At 42.1% G+C, this 27,918-nt stretch overlaps 1 protein-coding gene and 1 long non-coding RNA gene across 3 annotated transcripts; both read right to left on the bottom strand.

Moving 5' to 3' along the window:
* Nucleotides 1-141: 141 nt before the first annotated feature.
* PPTC7 (protein phosphatase targeting COQ7) lies at nucleotides 142-20,484 on the bottom strand. 2 transcript variants are annotated; one of them, XM_064466084.1, is made up of 7 exons: nucleotides 20,467-20,484; nucleotides 19,814-19,989; nucleotides 9,909-10,088; nucleotides 6,906-7,104; nucleotides 4,519-4,642; nucleotides 2,361-2,490; nucleotides 142-913 (listed from the first exon to the last, which is right to left on the bottom strand). In XM_064466084.1, the coding sequence occupies exons 2-7, from the start codon at nucleotides 19,869-19,871 to the stop codon at nucleotides 855-857; spliced, it is 750 nt and encodes a 249-aa protein (XP_064322154.1). In that variant the 5' UTR covers nucleotides 19,872-19,989; nucleotides 20,467-20,484; the 3' UTR covers nucleotides 142-854. The 2 variants fall into 2 exon arrangements, with proteins under 2 accessions (XP_064322154.1, XP_064322153.1); XM_064466083.1 differs by lacking the exon at nucleotides 20,467-20,484 and having other exon boundaries at nucleotides 19,814-20,209.
* A 2,082-nt stretch (nucleotides 20,485-22,566) lies between these two features.
* Nucleotides 22,567-27,890, bottom strand: LOC135315792 (uncharacterized). Its single transcript, XR_010375274.1, has 3 exons — nucleotides 27,808-27,890; nucleotides 25,202-25,338; nucleotides 22,567-22,648 (listed from the first exon to the last, which is right to left on the bottom strand). It is a non-coding gene; the product is annotated as an uncharacterized LOC135315792 (long non-coding RNA).
* Between the last annotated feature and the right edge of the window lie 28 nt (nucleotides 27,891-27,918).

The following is a 27,918-nucleotide window of genomic DNA, read 5'->3' as shown; positions in this document are numbered from 1 at the left end:
ATCTGTTCCTTATGCAACTTCCCACTGTAGCATTTATGCCGTATCATCCCATGCCGGTCAGATGGGTTAAAATGCTGAAAGGACCTCAACTTTGGCCAGCTCAGCTTTTTGAGACTGAATTTAAATTTTTGTTTTAAAAAAAAAAAAAAAATTATCCACAGCCAAACCATCCAGATACCAGGCCCGTTATGGACGAATGATCTGCAGAACTTTTAAGATCACAGTTAAGCACCTGAAATCACAAAACACATTTGCATCCAGATAACTTGAACTAAGTATGTTTTCTGAAACTTCCTACTAGAAAAGGCTCCTAGGCTGACACCATGAATGGCAAGAGCAGAATGTTTACAGCAGTTATAAACCTCCTGAAAACTGGAGCTTAGAAACACAAAACCTCAGCTATCACTTGAACAAGACTATGCTTATGAAACTGTGTCCTGTAACATACCCTTTAATGAATAGTGAAGGTTTCTAGTAGAGTAATATGCCCTCTCGTAGAGGCTTTATCTATTGAATCTAGTTTGAAAGATGATAAACCAATTCTACTCCTTTGAAAGCAAGTCACATTTCAAACGCAGTAACAATGTGGGATCGATCCTCCCCTTTTTAAGGACAATGACTAAGCTCTGAAAGACATGCTTCAAGCCTGAGCTTCTTCATCGCTTGCTGGCAGACAGAGACCAGTGTACTACGAGAGTGGTTCTTAACAAGGACTTCAGTTGCATCTCAAGACAGGCAACGAGCTCGAGAACCAGCTGCGAAGGAAGAAAGCAATCCTGCCAGCAGGAAACCGTACGCGTGAAGCGAGGAGCTTGGGGGTAACGAAAACGTCAGAAGCCGACGCTCCGGGCAGATCAGTCTGTGTACTCGGCTACAATAGAAAGAAGGACGGTGATGTCGTCTGGTTTTCCCCCTGTAACACAAGAAAAATAAAACTATTTCATATCAAACCACAGTGGGTTGTCATCTTATAGTCTGTGACATCCCCCCATGGAAAGCCCTTTAAAAAACAGCTGAAGTATTCAAAAACTCTTTGGTGTAGACACAAGACCTCTGCTTCCTCCACCTCCTTCCCAGAGTACAACAGAGGGTAGCAGCGATATTTAACACAGCACAGAAGTGCTCTCCTTTTAAGCTATAGTGAGATCAAACTATTAAAAGGAGTACTGAACCTTGAACGCTGTTGTTAGCTGGTAGAGCAGAGACACTGTTTTCTAGGCGGCAATTTAGGTTTGGGGCTTTTGTTAAAGCAATGTCAGCAGGTTTTGTACATTCATTAGTTACAAGCAGGCTGTGATTAAAAAAAGTACCTTCTCAGGAATTTACTGTAAATCGAAGCCCTCTTTAGCATCTCCAGTGCTATATTACTGAATATCTTCCCAAAACCTACTTTTTAGTAGTCACTTTTCAAACCTCAACAGCGAGAGCGATACACTCAAATCCTAGAGAAACAGCTCAGAGAAGAGGTGTTTTGTCATGGAGGAAGTCAAGCCAGTTCTTTGGACTCAGGAGATCTGCAGTTTCATTACTGAATGCTTGAGCTTTGTAGCAACACGGAACCCAAGATTTACAGCTGTTGCCTCTACCCTTAGGGAAGACACTTAAGGGTCATGCAGGAAATCCTGCCCTCCTGATACAGAGATAATGGGAACATCTTTACTAGCAGAATTATATTATTTAAAAAAAATAAGGTGGGGGGGGAAAACCCAAGGTGTTTGACAGGGCTCTGAATCCTGTCTGGTGTTGGCATCTCTCTAGAGCATATGAAATAGAAACAACAGAGAGATCAGGATGGGGATGCTAATGGTACAAGGGTCAGATATTTGAGCCAAAAAAACAACCAAAACACCAACAAAAACACCACCAAAGCATGGGCAGAATCTTGACTAAAAAGCATCAATAATAGAAGACCATAAAAAAAAAAAAAACAAACATCACAATCAAACAAACAAAAAAAAAAACAACAACAAAAACAACCCACACCACCACCCACACACCAGAATCCAAGGAACAAATCAAGAAGTTTCCCTAAGAGCCTGGAGAACTTGCTATCAGGCAGGATTCCTGGGGCAGGAGGGTACATATTAGGTTTTAAAAAAAAAAAATTAAAAATGAGTGCACTGCGTTCTGTGCGTTCCAGCTGCTTCCCCACAGGAGGCTTCTCATCAGCCGGGGCCTGGGATGACCCGCGTCAGGAGCTGGGGTCCTTGCCAAACCCAGCGCGCTCGCTTGGCGCTCTACTGCCAACCACATTTCTTAATGCTCTGTTTTCCTATCAGATTTTGGAACAACAGAACTTCACTTTGCTTAAGATTTCTCAAAGATAGCAGGAGTGGGAGGAGGGGGGGGGAAAATCTTACCTCTCACATTTAATCCGTTGTCACATGCAAACTGTGCAAACGGTGACATGTAAGTGGGATCATATGCCAGCTCGTGAGCTTGCTCAGCAATGCTTCTTGCAGTCTGCTGTATACTCTCATAGTTGGAGTTCTAAATATAATGAGGAAAAGAGTTTGTTCTTACAGGAGAGTCCGCCGGTAGTTGTTCTGCTGACGTGTGTCACTTTTATAGATCCCCAGCTGCCAGGCCTCCCTCTCACGGAGCAGGGCACTAGCTACCACCTTCTCTTCCAAATGGAACCCTCACCATCTTTTAGGCTTTTTAAAATTTGGGTTACTGCAAAGCCTCACAACTGCAGTCCAGACCTCTATTCCCTACCAGCAGCTACAATACTTGGTTTTGGATGATTCACAGAATTTAGAAACTTAGAAGACTAATACTCAAAATAGACTAGAGTCTCACCTGAAGGAAACGGGATGGCTGATAGCTCTACTGGCAGCTCTCACGGAAAGAGCCATCCTTCCCTCATAAAGCAGGCTCCATTCAAGTAATTATGTTTTACCTTGAATGGGAAGGCTTACCTCTCTGACCCTCTTGCCCAAATCGACAAGAGCACGCTTAGGGAGAAGGGACACTTTGGAAGTTGTATGAGAAAAAAATTTATTGAGCATGCAAACTTCCTACCAACTGCGTTTTAAGTGCCTTTTTTTTTTTCCTGTTTCAATAACTCTGCTGCTTTACTCCAAGACATTTTTCTTACTCAAGCCAACACAACACGACAACCACGGCTCTTTTTGTTTGCAACTATTTTAAAATGCCTTGTCATTTCAAGAGTCTTCCCCACAGTTTGGGGAACTAGCAGGCATTTACATGATTAACTTTTGGCTGAACCTCACAGGGAACTTCAGTGTCTTTCCCAAACACGCCAAAAGGTGGAGCTCAACTGTCTTCCACAGGGGAATTCCATCTCCAGCGTCCGCCCCAGCTAACCTTACACCTGCACAGCAATAGGGAGGTGGGAGCGGAGCAGACAGATGTATGATCTGTCTGTAGCATAAGAAACAGCCACGCAGGTTAGCGACCAGCCCACTAGGCCCTTCCAAACCATGACAGCACGCCGATACACCTTCAGTGCTGTCATTACCTTTGCTCACCAGATTAAAGGCTCTGTGACAGCTTGTGCTCACATTTTCCATTTCACAGCACAGCTTCTCAGTTTCAGACCTGAATATTGCACCAAGAGGGGAGCGCGATAGTGGGGACTGCAGAGAGGGGGAAACACAAGAGTGTGCCTGATGTGCCATGGCCTCTCGGACATTTTTTCCTGTAAGGACCCATTCTCTGCCTGACACCACCTTTCAGTTATGTAGCTGCAGGATAAGGAAAATTTTTAAAACCGCACTACAGTTCTACGTGTTGACCTTATTTGCATTTCACAACAAAATAGATTCCTCAGGCAGTTATACATATTGATATCTCCTAAGTATACTTTCCTTTCTGTAGGTAAATTGCCTTAAGCTAAATGTTCTCATCCAAATTAAAATACTTTAACGTATGTTTACTATTTAAAAAGAATATTTGTGGTCAGTAACCTGGAAAAGTTGCCAGGAGATTTTTTTTTTTTACAGAACATTAAAGATTTTCAAGCACATGCAACCTGCAATTCAGACAGCCCGTACTACTTTAGAATTACTGTTTTATAACCCTTCAGAAAAGCTTCCAACTAGTTTTAAGTATACAGCTCACCCCCTCAGATAACCCAGGACAGAATGCTGTATTTTCATGTACGTAACCTACAACCTGCAAGTACAGATACACTACAATGTGTGAGCAGCTGGCCAAGGGCAGCACCCGCTATCGAACATCTCCCCCTTTCCCTTCCTCCTCTCCCTCCCATCACTAGTCAGTGACACGGCACCAGCTGCTACTCAGGGAATTTATGCCCAAGCTGCTGTTTCTGGATTCGGCCCAGGGGCAGATCCAAGACACAGTGTGCTGGGGTCAGTGGCCCTTTCTACCGCTCACATGTGATATTAACTGATGAATCTCTAAATGATAGCACTTTGTGGTGGGTCTTTTACATAAAATACAAAAGTTACGTGCATAAAAAGTAATGGTAGTAACTATAAGGGATAACCAGTGCCAAAGATGTGAGAGATTCAGAACACACACACTTACCTTTAGCTTTTTTAACTCCTGCAGAATCATGTAGTCAGGCATGTTGTCAAACAGTCCGTCTGTTGCAGTCAAAATTATGTCTCCGAGTTGGACATCAAAAGAAGTACTATCAGCAGCATCAGGGCTGTAAAGATGACAGATACGTTAAAGAAAAGGACTCCAGCTTTCACTAAGACACTAAGCAATGTCAAACTGGCACATCAACAGCTTTTGTAACTCACTACTGTTACGTGTTTTTCTGCAAAAGAAAGAAATAATCACTAACTGTGGAGCTTTTGCACCAGGACGGCTTGTCAAGAAAGCTACAACAGAAGAACGGTGATTGCAAACAGGTAATGTTCCAGCTATTACACAAAGGATTTGCATTTAAAATTCCCAGATGAACAATCCTGCAAACTAATCTGCTTCACAAGTGTATCTCCATGGAAACCATTAAATAGAATGGCAGCTCAGGGCTTCCTTCTCACTCATCTTACATATGTAAGACAGCCATACTTGAAAGGACAATTCATAACAGGAACGGCCAAAACAGTTAAGGATTCTGAATCACTTCCTAATGCAATGAATATGAAACATGTCTGGAAATCGCTACCAGGAGAGCGTAGCCAGTTGGTCTACTTATGTCTAATACATTACACAATACCAAAAGGAGAACATACCCGTTTCAGACATTAATATTGCTGCAAAATCCAATTCTCAGAAAAATCCGATTCTCAGAAGCAGCAAAATGACAAACGCTTCATTTTTAAAGATTCTTCAGGGGTCTTTAAAAGGGAGAAGCTGCTGCATCCCATGCCATTTGGCTATGCCAAAAAGCAGAAGAGCTGCTTTGCCCAACTGATTTGTAGATTCAGGAAGGTTAAGAGTTAAGACTGCCTGCCTATTCCCACATATAGCCAAATGTAACATTTAACTGGGACAACAAGTGAAAAAAAAAAAAGTACCGGAGTAGCATTTAGACAACACACATGAGTACTAATTAACGTCAAGAACAGTGCAGAAACTAGCTAGAAAGCTATAATCATGATTCAGAATTGAAGTGTGGGAGCTCATTTATCTTGCACTTTCCCTATTATGCGATGACTCAGACTGCTTTCCTCACTTCCACTGGACATTATCAATTATCCGTGTGCTTTCTGTCTTCCCATGGGTCACACAGAAAGTCAGAAAAAAAAAAAGATTTTTACAGCTCCAGAATTTCAAACAATTATTTAATTTTAGTCGAATAGAATCCTTAAATAATCTAACCTCTCTAAGTTCAGAGTTCTACCCTAGCTTCCTCTCTGCAGTCTTATGATGAAGTAATAAAGCCACATGCAAGAATGGTCAGGAGTTTCAACAACTTAACCAACACTTTCAGAGAGCGCTATTTTGGCATTAAAGTCATAACCCCTACTGCATCAGCCTTGATATTTCATAGAATCATTTAGGTTGGAAAAGTCCCTTAAGATCATTGAGTGCAAATTTGTATCATGACCTCAAGATGCCTATTGCATTCCCTGTATACCATGGCCACTCTTCCAAGTTCCCTTTATCACCTTCCTGTATTCAGAAGAGGGTTATCACTTTAAGGAGTATATAACCATTGGTTCGAGAGCTGTATTTTAGTATGTATTTGAAAGCTGATTTTTTTTTACAATTTTGTATTACTGGTGAGACTTCACAAAGTCAGGGGATGGATCAGCCTGACATTCTTAGAGGAAGACACAAGTACAAGTCTGCCTTTGAAACAACTCCTTTCTGTGAACAGATTGTCCTTTCCCAATACTCTCATTTCCCAGCTTGGTGTTCCGCCAAACAGGTTTTTTTGCTCGTTTTGGTCAAATACAATATGCTGCGGGAAACACAGCTATTTGGAAACAAGTTACAGTCACATGTCCCTCTGCTCTATTCTTCAAGTACTTGCTACCTCACTGCCAAGATATCTAAATTAGCGTACTCCAAACCAGTCTCAGGAGAGTACCAACAGGGACTGGGAACGAAAGCTACTGGTAAGACAACGCACTCATGCAGGATGGCTGGCGCATACACCAGCTGCAACCTTATTACAGCAACTTTATTGAGCAACATCTTTCCATGGATCAGAACATGCCTAGTGCACACCATAGACCATGGGAATATATCACCATGAAAGAAAAATCATTAGCCCAATAAATTCAGGCTGTGCAACAGCATACAAAGTTTGTTAACTACAAGGTGAGAAATGTTCACGTTACCCAAGACAGCTGAGGAGGGGGAGGCAGGTGTAAGACCCCTTCATTGGATACACGCTTAAATCCCACCCACTACGCTGCACTACACAAAGAGCACCATGGCAGCAAAACTGCAACCTTTTGGGAGTTGATCACATACACAGATTAAAAATTTAAGATCCTCTCCCATCTTACCTGTCACTTAAGACAACTCCTTCTGCCTCTGGTGGTGCTATTGACAGTTGGAACGGAGTGTTGAAGTAATGCTGCTGCTCATCAGATCGATGTACTACTTCTCCTCCTCTGACTACCAAAAATCCAGAATCTCCCAAGTTGGCTGTATGTAAACGATGACTCGTTCTGTCCAGAACTACTATACAAGCTGTACTGCTTCCTGGAAGCAAACAGAATACACCAACTGGAGTTAGCCTTACAGAAATTGTTTATTCTTTCACTATGATTTGATTCATAGACCAATTATTCAAATATTTATATTTATCAAAGCTCAGAAGTGAGAAGAAATTGAAATATACTCAATAATGCCAAAATTAATATACGCTAAAAATAGCAACACGCTCAAAATCTTTGCAAGACAAACTACGATTTTTGTATAGAACTTACTTTTCCTGCTTTGATTTTGGTAAACACATTATGCTGACAAACACCTGTTTTGTTCCACTTTATTTCCAGTTTTCCATCCCAACATATGTCAGCACATTCTGCTATAGGACTGGGATTTACAGAAGTTACTTAAAATACTGAAATTCCAAAATCATACAGACAATAGAATTCTAGTAGCATCCGTACAATGCTAGGAGCTCTCCACACAGTTTCACTCATCAGCTGTAAATAAACCATGCCAAGTAAAGAACGGCTTGCAATTAAGTATTAGGTATTGTTGCATTACTCGTCAGAACATTAAAATGCTTTTCTTCATAGTAGGGCTCTGTAGAGCTATTTTCGTGTTTAAGAAGATAATAATCCTACCATGTCTTCAGGACACTAACTTCATAAGTGTAAAGAAAACACGTTTCAGAGACAAATACTATTCCAGATTAAAGTCAGACAGAACGGAAATATATCTACTTGTCAACCATGCTCAAAGCCATCCCAGCCATGCTTGAAGGCACTGAGGAATTCTTGATTCATTCACTGGGAAGTAGCCACCAACTGTGCTTGGTTGCAAGCCACAAAAATAACTGTATTGCAAAGACACCCATCCACAGACTAAGTCCTCCACAGCAAACAGCAATCACAATTTCTGCAAAGAGGACAGCACATCCACCAAGAGAACTTTCATTCCTCAAGAGGGTGAAATACAGCTAAAGCATTTCTTCTTGACTTTTGCCTCTAACCTAAATCCCCGTATCACAGCTGGTGAATAGTCTTCATCATCTTTCCTAGGGTTCTTCCAGCAGAAGTTGCCAAGCACAGCTACATGCTGGACAGACCACAAGCTTGCAACAAGCTAAACTTGCATCAGGCTTGCTAGTGCAGAAGACTAGCTGGCTCTAGGCATCACCTTTTCCAGATGTTTCCCTTTCTAATACAGGCAGTTCCCTGCAATACACTTGCACTTAATTTGTTCTCTAGTGAATATATATAAGACCTTCTCCACTCTCAGTGAATGGCAAGTCAAAGCAGTATCTTACCAAAAAATCAGATTTTATATATGACAGCGTCCAAGATTGCTCTGCATTACAAGGATAGTATTTAAATGAATGGCACAGTTTCCTACCACTTCAGTTTTATTTTAAAATATTTGCTAGATTCAATTCTAATGAACTAAGTATCAAGACAAAGCACAACAGCAAGGAAAAGTTATTGCCTAATGAATCCTCCTTAATGAAGTCCTCTCCCTTCACTTTACTTTAAATAAACTCTAAATGCTCATTGCTGTGGTAATTCCAGGGTTTTATTTCTACTTCTAAAAATATTGTTCTCAGTTAAAGGAGGAACACTAAGGATCATTAGTTTCAAATTCTAACTCTATTAGCAGAGTGTAACTAGGAGGCCATGTGTGGAATGCAGATCTTGTGACTCAGCATACGCTGCTCTTCAGAATTCGAAAGGTCAAGCCAAGCAGGGCTGCCTCCCTCTACAAAGCCGTTGTGAGCGCTCTCACTAGTGGCCCACTTAGTAGATCACTTACAGCTACATCTGCTTTGCACAAATAAGCACTATTAAACACACAAAATCCTAATGTAATTACCGACCACTGCTATTTTAGTGATACTTAAGGTCACTTCTGAGGTTCAAACCTATTCTTTAGGCACATAACGTGAGAACATCTGTTCCAAAGCTCAGCAGACAAGTTAAATATAGCTTAGCACTCTTCTGGCACAGAAGTTTAAGGTCAGGTGAGAAGTGTGCATATCATGTAGGGTAACACTTTCTTGGTGCATAAGAGGTCACATGGCCTTTAGAAAAGTATTCTATTTTCAAGGTTGTCAGCTGAGGCCAAATGTTGCCTCTATCTGCTCACCATTCCCAAGGCAGCTGGATGCCCTGCCTAAAATCACCTTTGACACAGAATATGCTAAGCATCTAATAGGTTTGCTTTCAAAACAAAATCTGTAATTAATCCCACACAAAGAATTGTAAGGATAATATCTGGTACCAACGACTGTATGATATAAACTACTTAAGTCAACCAATCAGATTTAAAGTTCATTGAACATAAAAGGCAACGGGAGCAGTAAGGCAAGGAATGAGCAGAAATGCATCCAATTATCGTCAGAAAATATTTTTGCTTGCATAGCTTAAGCAAAAAGCCACAACCAACCACTAAGTTTTCAATGGCGAACAGTTATTTATACATACATAACAGAGAGAATGAATGCACACAACATACCGTATTCTACTGCTCAACTCGTTTTGCAAACCCTCTGCAAGCACTGCTGAATTACCACCCTTCACACACCACAGCAGTTAGCCTTTTTTTAATGTTTGTATCTACACGCACACACACAAAAAAACATTCCCTGCATTACTGAGTGAATCAAGATAGTTTTTAAACACACAAGAGAAATAAGGATGCTACCAAAACAATTACATTTCTACTTTTTTTGGTTCATTAGAAGGTAAGTGCCAGCAAATTTGTTGTAGAAGCTGACAACAGAGTTAAGCAACCTTGACTAAGTGTATGTCTAGATAACGTACAACACAGATCCAGTTTATGCATTTTTGCTCTCTTACCAAGCAAAGGTACTTTGTTCTGCAGAAGCTCACAATAACCTGCGGTGAGAATCCCAACAGGATTACTTGGTACAAACCGTCCTTCTTTTACTAAACGTTCACATGTTCGCATTAGAGTCCCTGAGAACTGAGAAGGGTCAACCCCATAGTCTCTCCAGCCACCTACACCATCTGCTACCCCTAGAAGAGAACAGAAAACAAGTGTTACATGAACAGAAATGGTTTCCAAAACAAGGTTTTAAATTTTAGTTACTAAATATCATAAGCGATGTCAAAAGACATTACCCCTGCTTAAAAAAACCCACTTCTGATTAAGAAAAAAAATTCTAAGCATTTATAAGGTAACTTCTGACATCAGCTCCTAGTCAAATCTCTAAATGTAATCTGAATTGCTAAAGAGATGGTAAGAGTCTAACGCTGAGAACTCTGAGGAGGCTGACTTCACTAGAGAACAACTAATGGGGAACTTGGGGGCAAGTAGGAGGATTCAAACACATCAACCTTTGATCAGTCCATTAAAAAGGAAGAAGAGTTTATTAGTTTTAAATATGAAAGTTGTTAAGATTTTAAATAGGACAGAAATTATAAAGAAACTCTTCCCTGCTATGTGGCAGCCCAAAGTTTTCTCAAGCTACTTGTTCATATCAGGAGTGATGCTTCCTATTTAGTAATATTCATTTCTGTAGAAACTAAACTTCCATTTTAAAAGTGGGTTCAAAAAACCATGTAACCAACACAATGCTGGGACCTACCACTGCAAGGACAGTTTGTTGCTTGCAGCTTCAGCCAAGCAAGAGAATGAAAACCAACTATGATGCAGTCAATTTTCATTCTGTTATTCAAAACCACCTGGATAGACAGCAGAAAATGAGACCAATTCTGCCAAAGCTTGGGAAGCTTCTGAGCAACCACAGAGCCAAATAGCAAAGATGCACATAGAAAAAGGTGGGTGGCAGAGGGAGATAAGCAACATATATGATATTCTTCTGCCCATTCAGGTAAAGTATTTCAAACCTCCTCAATTGGCTTTAACGATGAAAGTAAAATACTGTCCAAAGGTATTGTTTACGAGATAAAAATATTTCTACTTGCAAATTTTCCCCAAAATCTTTTTGATCCTCGGCACATAAGGGACTAACCAGTTCAAGCACAGGTTTCTGTAACATAATAAAGCTAAAATACTGTGTTCATGAAGAGCCAACTTCAGAGCTCAGACTGTGCTGAAGAACAACAGCCTCCTCAAAAAAATGCTGCTATTAGCAAAGGCATGAAAATTTGACGGGGAAGGTAAGTTTGCCTCATCTGCAAATGCCCTTCACATGGGACACCATCTGAAACCGAGACGGAGGGTTTAGAGCCGACCTTGGCACGAACTATAATCTGACAGGAGGTTATAGCCAGATTCTGAACAGCCTATCAACATTAATCAGATTTCTCCCAAAAATAGTGCACAACCTTTGAGACACCTGCTTTGTCTGTTTGCTTTCTTAGAAGAACGCTACAGGAAGGCAGATCCCTGCATTCACCTCTTCAGGCCAGACCCTGGGAAGAAGCTCATGCAAAAGCAACGCTGGCACCCTCAGAAATGCCTTTTCTGGTTTCTTCAAGAACAAACTAATCTTCTCTGTAAAGGTCCCACAACTTCAGGTTAATACCGGATTAACCCTTTGCTTTCAGCTGTCACACAGGCAAGTCTAGCATAAAAGATTATTAAGAAAAAGTTCTAGATCTAGAACTTGAAATAGAAACTAAGCTTCAGTTTGAATAATGATGCTTGTTTTACATGAAGTTACCAGATGAGTGGCTTTTTTTCCCTTTAAGACAAACACAATCCGGATATATGTTTGCTAGCTAAATACAGCATTGCTTCACTGACAACAGGGTTAATGCAATGAAAAGATGATGTCTGACAAGTACTGTCCAAAGCTTTTGGCTCATAAGGTCGTTACAAAACAAGCTCATAAGAAGTTACAGAGTTCTCTCAAGTGATCACTAAATCATTTTTGCATTAGTCTTCTTGGGAAATATTTAAACAGAAATGCTACAGCATTAGTACACAGTACAAGAAAGCAATCATAGCAAGCACCTGATAAGGTTAATTATCAAAACCTATTTCAATTTTTAAAGCAAAAATAAGAGTACGCCACCTGATTTTCTTTGCTCTTACTCCAAGCAGGAAATCTGAATCCATAATCATGGCAGCACACTTCATGGTCTGTCTTGAGCCATGTAATGGCTTTGTCTGTCTGCCTTCCTGCCTGCTTTCTGCAAGCTATAAACAGCTTTAAGTACATTCTGCCAGTGCCTCCCAAAACAATCATCCCGTAGACAGTCCACAAGTAGGTCCTCTGACTTAGCTTTGTACCATACTTAAGAGAACACATTATCCGCTTGAGATTCAACAAGACAGTTGTGCATTCCTTCTCCATCGCTGGCACACAAGCAAACAGGACCATCACATTCATGAGCAGACCCCAGAGCATGCTTTCACTGTAACACCTCCATGACACCTCAGCAGCTCGCTAACTCAGGTACCACCACTGGGATCTATTTCTTGTCCTTGCCCAAAATGGACAATGTGGGGTTTTATTTTTCCAAAGGCTGGGAGGTGGGGTGGGTTCCCCTCTTTTTTTTTTTTTTTTTTTTTCCCAAAACTATATCTCAAAGATGATAGGTCAGTCCATTTAATTGAAGCTAAACGACCCTGTTGGCTCCCAAAGCACGGTTCATTAACACGCCACAGCAGAGCTTCTTCCTGCTCCAGCACAGCCAGGAATTACTGCTGCCATTGAGATCAATGGCAGTACATAGGCAAAGCACATTCAAGAAGCCCTACACCAAACAGTGCCATGTAGAAAACATCCACCTTTATTGGTTTTGCCTTAAGAATTTCACATTCCCTAAGATATTTAGCCATCCTGTCCTACCTTCAGCATGGTTTTAAAATAAAAACACTATCTTTACATTCTACATTCTCAACATAAATGGAACAGTTTTATGGGAAAGGAATATGAGATTTTAAAACAGATAAACTGCTACTGAAATAGATGAAGTGTAAATGAGAATAAAGTTTATGACAACTTTGACATTTGATATATAGCAAAGGAGGAGCAAAACTATTTGTGATAGATTTCAAACTCCACAAGTAGCAAGAACTGAAAACTCAACTCATAAAAATGGACTGATTTTTATGTAAAAACATGTCTTCCCTCTGTCACCAAAGGAAAATTCAAAGGTACTGCTATCAGCAGTATCACCGCCAAGGAATAATGCCAAGCTCTACGCATTTACATTATTTTTGTTTTCATCTAAGACAAAAAGACCCTGCAAATATTCAAAATAACCACTGTTTTAGCAAGTGACAAAGATTATTCAGGTTTTCATCTTCTTACATTTCACCATAAAACATTAAACGTTGTCTTCCAGTACCCACCCCTTAACTTAAAATAACCATCTTACAAAATAGGAGTCACAGGGCATTTAAGGCAAACTGCATGGCTGAGAAGAATTGCTGAAATTGAACTGTACAAAGTCCTTGATTTTTGCTAAGCTATTCAGTAAATCAGAAAATTTTATGGAAATAATATTTCTTTGGATATTCCCTGTTCAAGCCTATGCAGAAATTACACAAGTGTCCATGTGACATAGTGAAATGCTTGTGGCTAGATGAACAACCACTGTAAATAAAACAATTGAAAATTTCACAATAAATTACATCACAAGAAGAAATGCTTCCCAAGTACTTAACTATATGACAGAGACATTTCAGAATCTTTGAGAGTTAACACTCCACTACATTGCCTTCTGCTGGAAAATATACAAATACTACTGCCAGATTAAATACTCGCTGCATGTGTCAGTCGAAAAACTGGCTCCTTCTGACTTCTTAAAGATTCTGTCATAGAGAGACAGATGTAATGAAATTTCAAGACAAAGACAAGTGACTGATGCTGCAGCACTTAAACTGAGCGTGTGAAGATACTGGCACTGAAACTTGTTAGAATTTATTTCAAAATGCTAGAAGCACCTGGATTAAAATACCAGCTGAAATGCAAGCATGAAGTTGTTTTGACTGCCAACACTTTAAGTTTAACTGCAGAAGCCCAGGGAACAGCCAACCAGTGCTGAGACTAGTAGTATGTGCTTTCCACTGCACGCTTCTGTAAGTCAGATCCAGATGTTCTAATTCAGAGTAAATATAAACTAAACAGGCATAAAGTTCAGGACAAAATCACAATACTAATCAAACGCCGTTTAATATAAATAGCGTTAGGAGTGGAAGTTCAGGTTAGCTGGCAAACTAACCAGCCCGTGGTCAGAGTCCAAAAGTACCACCCTGTCCCAAAAATCTCTTGAAAGATGGATGGTCTCAAATGTTACATCAGCTAAGAATAATACTCGCACACAGAAGCACCAGGCAGGCACAAGTATGCCAGCAGGAATTCCTTTTGCATGCAACCACAATTTGTAAGACATTCCATGCACCCCACTGAACTTTAAATTTCTTGAGATCCACACCTGAATTAGCAATGAATCACTGATAAAAGAACATCAAAAGGATATATTTGTGACTGAATTTATTTTGCATCAAATATAGAAGAAAGGCTGGAATGGTGACGAAGTGCAACCTGTTGCACTACACAAGTCTGAAATATTTGTCAACATACCAGAATTGAGACAAACTGATAAGATTTCTTCTTTTATCAGCAATGCGATAAATCACACACCTAGATAGGTTCTCCATCCAAAGTAAGTCACATGCGCAAAGCCAGCACTAGCTCTCCTAGCAGCTTTGCTGGCAGCATGTATGGGATCACAATGTTAGAGCCAACTGGCATCTGCTTCCCCCCGCCCAGGTTTTGACAAAGAAATAACCTGGTTAAATACAAATCCCTGAAGGCAGACTGTGTGTGACTGGTAACTAGTTACAAAAGGAAAGGTTACTTATTCAAAATATGCATTTTAAAACTTACAGTAGGCCTTAAACTACCCTTGCATTAAATAGAACAGTACTGGAAGAATAACTGGCTAAGAGATAATGAGGAACAAAAAGCAAGAGGCAAAGCAAGAGATGATGTTGAAGAACAGATTGAAGGAAAAACAAGGAACTGAAAACATTTAATCATGCATCTACTTCCATGAGAAAGCAGCAGTTCCTTATATCTTCCCCCCCGCCCCCGCTACAATACACTGTTGTTCCTGAAACAGGTTTTTACCAGGTAGATCTCTTACCTATTTTATTTAAGCCTCAGAAATTGTTCGGTGGATTCTGGGAGTTACAGGAGAACACTGCATTATTATTTATCACAAAGTTTCTACAAAACTTCCCTACACAGTTATAACTACTTAATCTCTCAAGGTGTTGAGCAATCCTGGAACTTACTTTCATAGCTGAACTGCTACTGGTAGTTGGCACCTAAATGCTGTAAAGGGACCGGTACTGTAGGAGAGACACCAGCCGAGCTGTACCGAAATTACTTACAGCCTGAACAATCTCAGGCTCACCATATTAATAGCACAGATGAACCAAAGTAAGCCAAGGACATTTTTGCAACGTTTTGCAACACAGGTACGATTCATGTCTCAGCTACTGTATTGTGCTCTGCTTTGTTCATTTTTCTTCTGTGATTTCTGACAGAACATGCTTTTCGTTCAAGCTAAGATCTGTGTATGAATGGAAAATCATCCGCTATCAACAGCACTTGCAATTGCAAACTATAATCAGAATAACGTTGTGTGCAATGCCCTTCCAGAAACTGTGGTAAAGGATAACCAAAGTTTAGTTTCATTCTCAGAGAGCTACCACATTTCTAAGAGGTTACATTCAATGCTACGTAAGAACAGCTCTGCTGACATTTGGATTAGCTGTATTGACAAGTATGTCAGTGAACATGGTTCTTAATGGGGATGTGTCTCAATAATCTGTAGTTTCTCTCCAAACGACAGTACTCACGCTCCCATATTAAAACTAAATTTTGATTTGGTCTATTACAAACTAAGACACACCCACAATTTTTTTCAAATCACTGATTAATCCCCCTAAGATGTCCTGAGTTCTCTCAGTAGAGTAGGTGGAAGGCTGCTCTGAAGCAAGCAGATGACTTGCCTCCGTTAGCGTGATTAAGTTGCGATAAGGCAGCAATCTCTTTAATGATACCAAATAAAACACTTGAAGGTCATATAAAACTATGTTAAGTATTATCAAAGTTAGAATCCCTTCCTTCTCTATAGCTGCCAGAACAACCTTGACATTTCATCTACAAAACCTTTTATGTTTTATAGTTTACATTTCTTGATGACATTGAGACTAACAATATTCCAGGGGCTTTGTAACTCTAGGATTTTACATACCTCCTATGCAGGCTGCTGACAAACATAAATTTCAAGTAAAGTGCAATTTCTTTCAGTTTAGAATAAGTGCCCTACAATACTCTGTGTGTGTGTGTGTGTGTGTGTGTGTCCCAAAAAAAAATTTAAAATCCAGATTTGCAGCAGATGGAACAGTTGCCGAATTTTAACTTTGCAGTGGACAAACACTACCATGCTGCCAGACAGTTTCTTCCTAATACTGCTGGTGGACAGAAATAGTTTGGAAGACTGGTCAAGTCACACTGGCTACACCCAAACTTCTACCCAGCACACACACTGTATAAGTGAAGCTGTCACGGGATGTGCATTGGTTGCTGTAATGTTTCAATAATGAGTCACACAACAGCCTGGAAAATCCATAAAAAACTAGCAAAGACATCAGGAGCCTGATAAGGCAGGAATAAGTAAGAAAAGGCAGATCCCAACAAAAGAGAGAACAATCACCAGCATGAGACTTCTCAAAATTTATGATCAAGCTCAACATTTAGTTTTGTTAAATAAGTGAAATTTTTATATAAAACTGTTTACATTCTTTTTTAAAATCTGTGCTTTACTTCCATTGCACTAAAAATTCTACTCCTATGCTAATCAGAAAAAACCCAAAGGTGGCAGTTTCTGAAGAGTTTTGGTTTTCAGCTTTAAAAAACAGTATTTCTGTCCTTTTAAGTTACAAAGGTATGCATGAAGAGGTATATAAATGTCTACCAAGTTTCAAGAAGATATCTGAATATTCTGAGGATCTGGACAACAAGGACTCTGACAGTGAACATACAAAAAGGTAGAATATGGTACAAGCAACAGCAAAAAGGAAACCTGGGCCTGAATCATAAAGCTCTAGAGCTTAGTATTAGTAGTAAAGCCATTTCCTTTTTCTCAGAGTGATCCCAAAGGAAACACTCTGGTTTTGAGTTTCTTGTTTCTCCCTGTGCTCAGAATGGGAAAAAAAACATGCAATTTTAACGGGTGCATACCAGACAGAAGTAACAATAAGAGACAAAAACTCCAAAGATTCACAGGCCTTATCAAGCCTTTAACAGCTATGGGAGGGTTGGAAATAACACGAATCTTCATGAGCTATCTGTTGATCTTACACGGAAAGGATAACGCATGTACTAAGAAGACACATTTTCAGCCTTAAGACTATACAGTATACATATAACAAAAGAAGCGTGTAGGTTTTTTTTTTTTATCTGCTATAAACACACTGCCTAGTCAACTTCTGTTTGACCTAAGAAAATGAATCCCCAAGCACTCATGCCAAACGGCTGGGAGTAGCTCCTTCACTAATACACCACACCCATATCCATCCCACACAGGCATGTTTCCCATATATTGGTTCTAGAAAAGACTGGCACAGAAGAATTTTAAATTAATTATCTGGCCTAGCTTTGTCACTGATGACTACTAGGGCAGGCTAACTCTAAGTGATACACCTGAAATTTACTGTTCTCTAAAGCACTCTTACTCTGTCTAGCGTTCACTTTGGCTAAAGCCACACGAGCCTCTTTGTTAAACTAATACTGAAAAACGAAGCTTGAAAAGCAACAGTTCAACTCAGCCAGTTTTACTGAGGTGCAGAGTTAGGCAGGACTTGAGTTAGTACAAAATTTATGAGGGTCTTTAAAAAATAGGTGTGGAACCCCAGATTCGTGATGAGAGGAAGAGGAATTGAGGGCAGGAAAACACTGGTGCTAAAACTCTTTTTGCAGCAGTGTAGAAGAGCTGGTTGAGAAAGGGAGAGTAGAGAGATGATCGCAGTATCAGAAACAAGGAGAGAACTACTACGTCTGTAAACTTAAGAACTACAGATGAAGAAAAAGCATCAAGTTAGATTGCATCAAAACCCACCCTGAGGGTTACCGTCTGCAGAATGTACAACGATCTTGGCTTTTTGGTATGTATATTAGAAAAGCAATAAATACCTAACAAGAAAATAGCTTTACGGGAGAAAAAAAGAAAAACCAGAAACCACCACCAACAGCTTTTCTATTTCAATTATTTTCTTCTTGGTACTTAAGACATTTTTGTCCAAAGCCACCTTTGCTGTTTGATCCTTGAGTGGAGATACAATTCTGTTTGTTTGCAAGTTACCATGAAGATTAATGCAAAGACCAACTTAAAAATGCAATTCTCTGTTGATTCCAGCAGGAAGACAAGACAAGCTGTAGGTCCACATATGGCAATTACCAAATATGGCCAAAAAACCCTAAACATCATCAAATGGGTCTAAATCCACCCACTTCTCCATGCAAAGAGTCCACCTAAGTAAAGCAGATTCTGCATTTCTCTTATGGGCAAGCACCAATTGCTCGGTGATTTATCAGTGCTGGCCTAGTGTGAACTTTAAAGGCAGCCAGCCTTAGTCACATGTTAAAGTAAGGCTGTCCAACAGCTAATTCTAACAGAAAAAAAGTTTCTCTGGAACAGGCACAACTGAAAAAATGCAGGACATCTAAAATGCATTGACCAGTTTTCCACATCTCCTTGAAAGCTGTATCATCGCCCTCAGAGTAACAGCTCCCTCGAGAATCATCAGCAATACTGTTACCTAGCACCAAGTTACAGCTTCTTGAAAAAATGTCTCAGCTATATTAAACAGCACCCAAGTTACAATGACAGCACCAAACTGTGAAGAATCACCAAGCTCATCACGAGACACTGCAGTGCAATCCCACTAGTTCTGGTTTGGGGTTGGTTTTTTTTTTAATTTAAAACCATAGAAAAAAAAGGGGCAGGGGGGAGGAAGCTTTTTTTTTTTTTTTTTCAATGTCAAAGTTCTGGTGAAAATTTTCTTCTGTCAGTTGCTCAAAAACTAACTTTTGCAGAGTGTCAGTGAGCCAAATTCAACCTTGACTATGCTGGAGAAAGGTCAAGCACTGTTAAAGGCAATGCTGCTCAAAACCTAAAGATTCCATTGATTATCTGTAATTATTCACTACTTCTAAAATTTGAACCCTTAAGATTCATCTCACATGTAAATCCGAACCAGAGGGTGTAACTGGGATAGAACAAACACTGAAACTGAAGTTTGACATTTGAAACCAGTCTCAATGTCACTTTGCCTTTCACTTGACAAGGACACAGCACGCACTAAGATCAGGAAGTGTCTGTTTCAATGACCCTTTATGTAGAAATGCAACGCATATACACGCGGCTTGGTGAGGGTTTAAAGGCACCCCGAAAGCGTGATGCACCACAAGTGGTTTCTCTGGCTTTCGGAGCCACTAGGCCTTGCAGGCACCTACAGGTGAAACGCCACGGCTGGGCCCAGGCACCCGGCACCCGCACCACCCCATCCCAAAGGCAGGCTGAGCGAGGTGGGTGCCGTGCTGCAGCAAAGAGCAGAGCGCTTTCTTTCGCAACGAAAAAAAAAAAAAAAACAAAGAAAAAAAGACTCGCGCGGACATTTACAGGCGGAACCGGCTCCTTTGTCTGTGACCGAAGACGGAGCCGCTTCGCCGTGTGGGGCTCAAGGAGGGGAGGTCGCGCCGCCGCCGCCACCTCGGCACCCCCGGGCAGGGCCCCAGAGCACTTACCCAGCACATCTGCCGACCGGTGCCGGGCCACGAAGCAGGCGTCATCCCCGTAGCACATGCCTTTCTTGAGGATGCCCTTGCGGAAATCTTTGCCAAAGCCACAGCTGGCTGTCACCAAGCTGTAGTCACGGGAGTCCGTCTGCGAGAGGCCGCCCAGGACTGCCCGTGCCACCAGCCTGCCATAGGAGAGCACCGAGAACATGGCGTGGGGCGCCCAGCAGCCGAGAGCCAGGAACGCGGGGAGCCACCGGCGCAGCCGCCTCCTGACCTGCGAGCGCCCGCCGCAGGGCGCCAGCCTTCCGCTGCCCGCCGGCCCGGCTCGCCTCAGTCCCCCGCCGGACCGCGCTGCTGCCCCTCCTCGGCCCGGCCCCTCGCCCTCCCCGCCCCGCCGCAGGCCGCCTCGCCCCTCCGGGCCGGCTCCCGCCCTCGTCCCCCGCGCCGCGCCTCACACCGGCCCCTCACGGCCGGGCTGCCGGCAGCGCCCCCGCCTTCCGCGCCGCACACACACACCCCCCCGAGGGGGGCTCTGCCTCCTCCCCGGCCAGCCGGCGCTGCCACGCAGGCCTCCGGGCGCCCTCCCGCCGCGCCGCGCCCCACCGCACCGCGGGGTGTCCCGGTCAGAGCCGGCAGTGCCCGCTGCGCCACCCCCGCACCCCGCCAACCGCCGCTGCCGCCGCCATCTTGGCCGCGCGTGCTAAGGCCCCGGCGCTCGGCAAAGCAGAGCGGGCGGGCGGTGAGGTCAGCCCCGCCCCCCTCCCCAGCGCGCATGCGCGGCAGCCTGCCGCCCCTCCCATTGGCTCCCCGCCGCGCCTCATTTGCATGTTGCGGGACAATAACAGCGGGTGGCTCCCGGCAGCCCCTGCGCTGGCGGCTGCGGCACGGCGGGGCCGAGCGGGGTCTTCCCCAGCAGCACCCCGGCCCCGCAGCCCCGAGCGGGGGAGCCGACGAGCCGGCCAGGCGGTTCCCCGCCTTGCTGCGTTTTTACCTGTAATTATTCCAATTACGTTTTCAACACCGGGGCGAGCGAGGCTGCGCCTAACCCAGATACTTGCCCTCCACGCCCATATCAGGCTGCATGTCTCGCGTGCTCCAAATAACTCGAAGGGATTCGGTGGCCGTTTGTACTTTCTGGCTATTAAGGACGGTTATGTGAGTCATACCACACAAAAATTTATTTTTAAAGGACAACTCCTGTTTTCCCCGGCGGGGCGCAGTTAGGAATGGAGCCAGCTCACTACGGCGCGTGATGTTTGTGGTTTCTGTGGAAATGCATGAAAGTGCAGAGCATTAACCTGTTTTGGGTAAGGGATGGAGGATGCCAAGCAAAACCCTCACAAGAAGGCCGTAGTATGCAGTCACCACACAAAAAAAACCACTAAAATCATTTTAACTGCAGGTGAGTGTGGTACAAAGGCACCAAGCTGGCTTTCAGGTGTCCCCCTGGACAACTTCAAAGGCATCAACAATTTCAAGGCATCAACACTGTACAGACCCACCGGGCTCAAAAAGACCCAATTCCTTGTCTTTTGCAGCTCAGTTTTCTGTGCCACTTGTGGGCATGCAAAATGGCTTATCCCTTTGGAAATTCCTAGCAGGTACCTCTGCGCAATGTGAACAAATTCATTTAATGCTGCCACATACATGTATGTAAAGAGGCTCTTAATGTGTTATATAACCCAAGATATGTAAATAACAACAATATAGGGTGTATATAAAGCACAGGTAGGTGTGAAACCTGAACCCCAAGCTGACTCCAGTGAAAGGAAAAGCTGTGTGGCACACTCCACGGACCCAGCCCACGGGGAATGTTATTAAAGCACATCATTATAATGGCCTTACAAGACTGTAGGCATTTCACTTGCTGTGTATCTTGACAGAGGCAATATTCCTCCCCTTGAAACTGCTAAAGGCTTAAGCAATACATGAAAATTCTCCACCTAAAGCTGAAATTGTATCCAAACTTATTAAAAGATTAATCTACCCCTTAGAATAGGGAGAAGGAAAGTGCAGGGGACACAGAGGGCAGGCCAGCGCAGCCCATGTGAATTAGGAAACTATTATGTAGCCGAATTTGCCAACATGCTGGAGACAAGGGTGTGCTGCTGCCAAGGCCCGTCAGGGTGTGTGAGATGACAAACAGTACTTGCAAGGTAGCTCTCCCCAGGAGCAAACATTGCTGCCTCACCCCCTCCCATATCCCTAGCAGGAAAGGGAAGCGCATATTTTCAGAGTTTCCCCCACAGAGTCATTCCTTCCCTCCCCCCATTCTCATTCTTCCTCCTTGTCCAGGTCCCTTCTAGGGTAAATCCAGCCTGCCCTTACCCCTTTTTCTTCAGTGCAGCAGATTTCAATACTGCCTACAGTGCCAGGGTGCCCTGAGGCAGCTCTGGTTAGTGCAAGGTGATCTGTCCTACAGTGGCTGGGTGTGCATTGCTTCTCAACCTGCGATCCCCACCGCATTTTCAACTAAACCCAGGTTCTCCGTGCCTTCTAACAATGAGCCTCCCAGAGCTGGACAGGACGCTCTCCGTACCACTTTGCCAATCAGCCACGTCTTGCAGATTGAGAAACTTAGTATGAGCACAAGATTGTCAAACAAACTTGGCAGAGGATGACTCCGTGTTTCGGGAAGGGCTCCCAAGCCAAGGCATACAGTGAGCCGTTCATAATCCTGCATCCCTGGTCACCCACCCAGGTCTGCCCAGACAGCCAAGGATGACTACATCATTTACATGATAATTAGTAACCTTTGCTGAACTCCTTCACTCCTGCACGATGACACTGTACCCAGATGGAAAACTGCTATTGGTTTTCATGCAGAGGATCACTCGGCTCCTGTGAGGCAAAGAACAACCAAGAGGACAGAATTGTTTTTCCCCACTGTTCAGTATCAGTCCTGATAGATCTCCCAGTAAATCCCTCCCAGTACATGCCCTGCTGTCTCACTCAAATTATTCTTGTAGCCTGAGGGTCGATATCCTGCCAAGTGATATTTGTTTAAAATTCTCAAATGCACAAATTTGGCACAAAAACTGGGGCAAAGGGCATCCCCCTGGTTACTGCAGCTGGGTGGAATCCTTCCACCTCAAAGTCCAAGATCCGTTTACATCAGGTCATTTAAGCTGCAAAACAAAATGAACTCTTCCTGCTAGGCTTGCTCAGACAGACTAATAAATGCAACGGGGAGCACTAAGCAGAAGTGCAGTACAATGTAATCAACTGTTGAAGGCACAAGCAGTTTTTCAGCTTGTATTAAGAATGATTCACTTGTTGCTGACGTCAATCCTGCCTCCCTACTATCTTGGCCTTGGGATTGGAGCATGATAAATATTACCTGTAATGCCATCTGCTGTACAGAGACAGCCCAGGCTTCTCACTATTTATTTAAGGGCTAATGTTGTGCTAGACCAGAATGCAGTTTATTTCAGCCTGATTTGACTTTGTGTTGACTCCAATTAAAAATGCCTGTCCACTCGAATTTTTACAGTGATCTGTCATAGAGCAAAACCAATGTTTGCCTTTAAAAGGTGACATTCAAGACAGCATAGTTAGCCTCAAACAGAAAATGAATGTGAAAAGGACAACACTACCAGACTTCTCCACATGGAAGAGTCAAGAGAAGATGCAGAGTCAGATCACCATCTCCGGATGGGGACCTAGGACCTCCCAAATCCTAGCTGTCTGAAATCCTGGAGAGCTAATTTATTTTGTGTATTAGTTTCTCCCTCAATTCCGTTAGATCCTCACCCAAGTCATCCAGCTTCTGTATGAAATACAAAATACTGTAATTTAATGGTGACTGACTTTTGGTCAGGGTAAAACTTTTTTGAATGGCATCAAGCAGAAAATACATATTAAGATCAAGTAATGCACATAGTGTTTCCTCTTATGATTTTCTCCTCATTTTAAAAGTTTACAGTAACAGGAATTATACCACTTCCTAGAGAAGCTCTTTCATGATAGTAAGTCTGTTAAGCATTTTTTATTACTAAAACCTTCCTAACACTAAAACCTGACTCAGTTAAAAGCCTTATATATGGTGTGTTCAGAAAGGGCTGCACACATTCAGCCAACAAAAAGCTTAAACACCTGGTCCATCATAATTTATGAAGACCATGGTTATTAAGCTAATTCTACTCTGAGTTAGTTTAAATGTCCAAAAATAAACTGTTTAATCAAAAGGATATGTGTCCATGGGCAGAATTTCTGTCACTGACCCGCTGCAGAGAAACATGTTGACTTTACCAGTTTACTTGCTTAGATTTGCATATTCGTAGCTATGTTCAGGACAGATATCAGTGCACTATTCTGAAAACTCTAGTGTCTTTTGTTCTGAGGAACAGAAATAATTTTGTATGTGTAAAAGTAATTAAATTATTTAAATCTCAAGTAATTTTAAAAGGGAAGGGCTGTGGCGAAAGCTATACAGATAAAAATTAAAATTTAACCAAATTATTAAAATAAGCTTGGATGAGAGAAACTGAACTATAAGTGCTTTTTGCTTAGTCTTAGCATTTCATAAAAGACATCTCTGTTAGTTTTATTTGTGTTTATAATCAGTTATTTCCCCTGGTTTTACTGTACTTCATGGGACTTAATCCTACAATGTTTGGATTGCAAATGCCATGCTATAATGCTTAAATGCACATCAAAATCTTGCTGCTTAAAATATTATTAGAATAGCAATACAGTAAAACCCTTAACATGTTTTTTAATAGACAGCAATCTACCACATCTTAAATGGCTTGAATTTTCATTTTATAGGACCTCCCACATGAGGATCACAGTGCCCTTTTTAATTATTAATTAACTCATGTTGATAGGATAAATTAAAAACTGTGATGGAGAATGTGCATTATTTATGTCCCGATCTTGTCCTACACACTGTGGAGTTTGCTTTTTGGAACCTGCTTCAGAATTCTAACATGAGGGTGTTTTTTGTGGTAGTGAGATTTTTCAAATGGTTTTAGACTTGACTTTTGTCTTGCCTTTCTTCTCTGTATGACAAAGGTGGGTTTTTTTCTATTTTCTTTATGCTTCTTTCTGCAGGGACTTTACTTACTGCATTCTGTTTGTGTGCGCATATTGCTGGAGAGGCATCAAGACTATTGAACCATCACATCCTACAGTTAAGGAATTCAGAGTTAGTCACTTAAACATTAATAAAGAGGAAACTGAAGTGACACAACAGCTATGTTTGTCCTATTCTTTTACAGCAAGTATTGGAGATGGCTTAGGTGAACTGTTGGTCTGAGTAAAGCCCTAACTTCCTTCTGAAAAAAAAAAAAAAAGGACAAGAGAAAAACAGATTAATTAAATTAGACTTTGCTATTGAGCAGCTGCCCAGTTCTATTCTATTTCAGTGGTAGATGCAGTAAGAAAGAATACCTCCTTATTCATCCAGCTCCTGCCCACATGCATTCAGGGTGCAATCTGTGCCTGGGAATAGCTTGCAGATTTCAGCAAGTCTTCGTTTTCATCTAGGAGCTTGGTCCCCTGTGCACCATCAGCTGTGCAAAGTAATTCTGGATGCCAAAAGAATGTATTAAATTATATTTTCCCTTGTGCATTGTCAACAGCCCTTTTTACTGATCGTAAATGCATCAGAAATGCGCAAACTAACACATAGGGGTGCTTTAATATGAATTATCTCATGACACTGCAGTTGAAAAAGTGATACAGAAGACAGACTACAACCCATGATGATAAAGAATAAACTAAGCATCACTCTCCCTCCAAGCCTGCAAACTAAATTCCAAGCTTCAAAATTTGCAGGACTTCTAGGTAGGAGAAACGTCACCATCCTTGGTAAGTGCCTGACCATATGTAGTGTATGGGAGATTAGTCAAGGAAGTTCAAGGGACTGTGAGCCCCTAAGTCTGCTTCACCCAGAGAGACGTCTGATCTCAAACATATGGCAGCGAAGGAGAGAGCAGCCATAAGCCCAAACTGTTCCTTCCTGCCGGCTTGCCTCTCCCAGTTGGGACAAGCACCACAGCAATTAAAAGTAAAACACCAAAATCTGTTTTACTTTCCCTCAAGCAAGAGGACGCAGAAACTTCGCTCTCTCAACAGTGACAAAAGTAAAGAGCTTCACTTGCCTTTTAACAGGCAGGAAAACATGCCTCCTTTTCATAGGGGACTGTTCCCTGCCTAAGGCCTCCTTCTTGAAGCTGCAAGACTTCTAACTCTGCTAGCTGTGAACAGGTCCTTGGCTGACTGCTACAACCTGTGCCTATCTGCTTTATTAAGCAGGGCAGACACTAGAGTTTTCAGAGTAGTGTACCAATACCTATCCTGAACATAGCTACAAATATGCAAATCTAAGTGAGTAAACTGGCAAAGTCAATGTGTTTCTCTGCGGTGGGACAATGAAAGATACCGCTTTTTAAAGTTTCCCATTATTTCCTTCAAATATAGGCACATACTCTTTTCTATGGGTGCAGCCAGTCCTGGCATAGCCTGAGTGAGAAGGAAAAAGGAGGAGGCCCATGATGCCATTTTTACAGTCACTTTTCAAAATTGAAGTGTACTTGAAGTTACTGTTACTCTTCAAGCCTGAAAAAAAACCAACCCTAAAACTAGGAACATCATTTAGGAGACCTTATTGAAAGGAAATGCAGGAATGTTTCCAGTTGAATCAAAATAAGCTCAGAAACAGCAAAGAAACAAAGAGACTAAGCACATCAGTTCTCCTTCCCCAAGCAAGAAGGGAAATACAGTAACTTTGGGTTACATTTGTTTTAACAAAAGGAATGCAGAATGGAGACTCAGATGAGACTATTACTGCTGGCAAGGCACATGGGGGCCTGAAGTACAATGGAGTACGCTGGTTTCTCACCTTCATATCACCATGAACGAGGTCTTTCCAAGGGGAAGGATGACTCCAGGATTTTGCACGTGATATGGAGCTATTTCAAATCCATCCTAAGTTACCAGCTCTTTGATAATATCAGATGACCTTGGTAGCCTTGTACTGCACGAGGCAGACAGTAGTCTGTCTTGCATAACTCATCAAGACCTTTGTGAATAAGTGGCTCTTGTGCAGCAGAGGACAGTGCAAAGAAGTGACAAAGATGCTGTGTGCACTGTGGAATTATTTCCGTTTTCTACAGAAGAAGCTGGAACACCTCCAATGTACTAAATTTGCATGGCGGCATGAAGTTGTGATGTTCAGATGTTGTGACTGGCATGGAGAGCAGTCAAGTGTATTAAACGTAAAAGAGAACATGCCCTCTTGTGGTCTTAAAGCTTTTGTTGGCTTCCCTTCAAGATGATAAGAATGAACAGAAAAATAAGAAATATTGTGTAACAATGTCCTTGTCAGTTTAATACAGGAACAAATGTAAAGTTGCTTTTGATCAGATAATGCAGAATTCAAACTTCAGCAAGTTTAATTTAAAAAAGTTGTCTCTTGGTTGGACTTGAAACCTGGATGTTAACATTTCTAAGATAACCTTAATCATTTAATCACTCTCTAGATCATTTTTTTTCCAAATTAGTATAAAGATTCATGTATCTATTACAAGATTATTCATGAGATTAATTAACGGACACTGAGCATGAAGGACCCATGCATTTTGAAAAGGAGAAATTGATGAGCCTAAAAATTAGCTTACGAAAAGCAGGTTACTAAAAACAAAGTTGCAAAAATAGGCTGAACGTAGGGTTTTGTAGCTCACAAGTGGCCATTCCCCACATTCAGTTTTTTGTGTATGTCCTTCCAATATTTTTGCCCAAACCATGTACGTGGCTTACGCTTAAGTGTAACTTATGGTGTGACTGGAGGTTACTACACCTTAAATCTTTTCCTGTTGCCCTTGGCTTGGTACTGAGGGCCCACTGACACCCAGATTACTGCCACACTGAGCTGTTTCTGAAGGGTCTGGGTAGCATGAGTGGACACCTGAGACCACCACAAAGTAGCAGTGGTGAGGCAAGCAGGAGGTCTCACAGGAAGCCATGTCAGCCAAAGGCCTAGTGTGTAGCCTCACCCCAAGTCTCCCCTCGCTGAAGGAGGCGGTAGATCATGGAAGCCAGGCACGGCCTCGCCTTACCTCCGCTCCCGCCACAGCGCCTGGGCTGCACCACCCCCTTCCCATCAT

The sequence above is a fragment of the Phalacrocorax carbo genome, chromosome 15, assembly GCF_963921805.1.
Source record: "Phalacrocorax carbo chromosome 15, bPhaCar2.1, whole genome shotgun sequence".
NCBI lineage: Eukaryota > Metazoa > Chordata > Aves > Suliformes > Phalacrocoracidae > Phalacrocorax > Phalacrocorax carbo.
Note: the sequence above shows the minus strand (reverse complement) of the source record. Positions and strands in the feature narration are given on the sequence as shown.

Coding starts and splice junctions, on each gene's coding strand:
- PPTC7 (XM_064466083.1), bottom strand. CDS start 20,015: ATGTTCTCGGTGCTCTCCTATGGCAGGCTGGTGGCACGGGCAGTCCTG. Junction 4,643..6,905: donor GGAGTTGTCTTAAGTGACAG/GTAAGATGGGAG, acceptor TCATCTTTACAG/CCCTGATGCTGCTGATAGTA. Junction 2,491..4,518: donor AGGAGTTAAAAAAGCTAAAG/GTAAGTGTGTGT, acceptor CATTATATTTAG/AACTCCAACTATGAGAGTAT.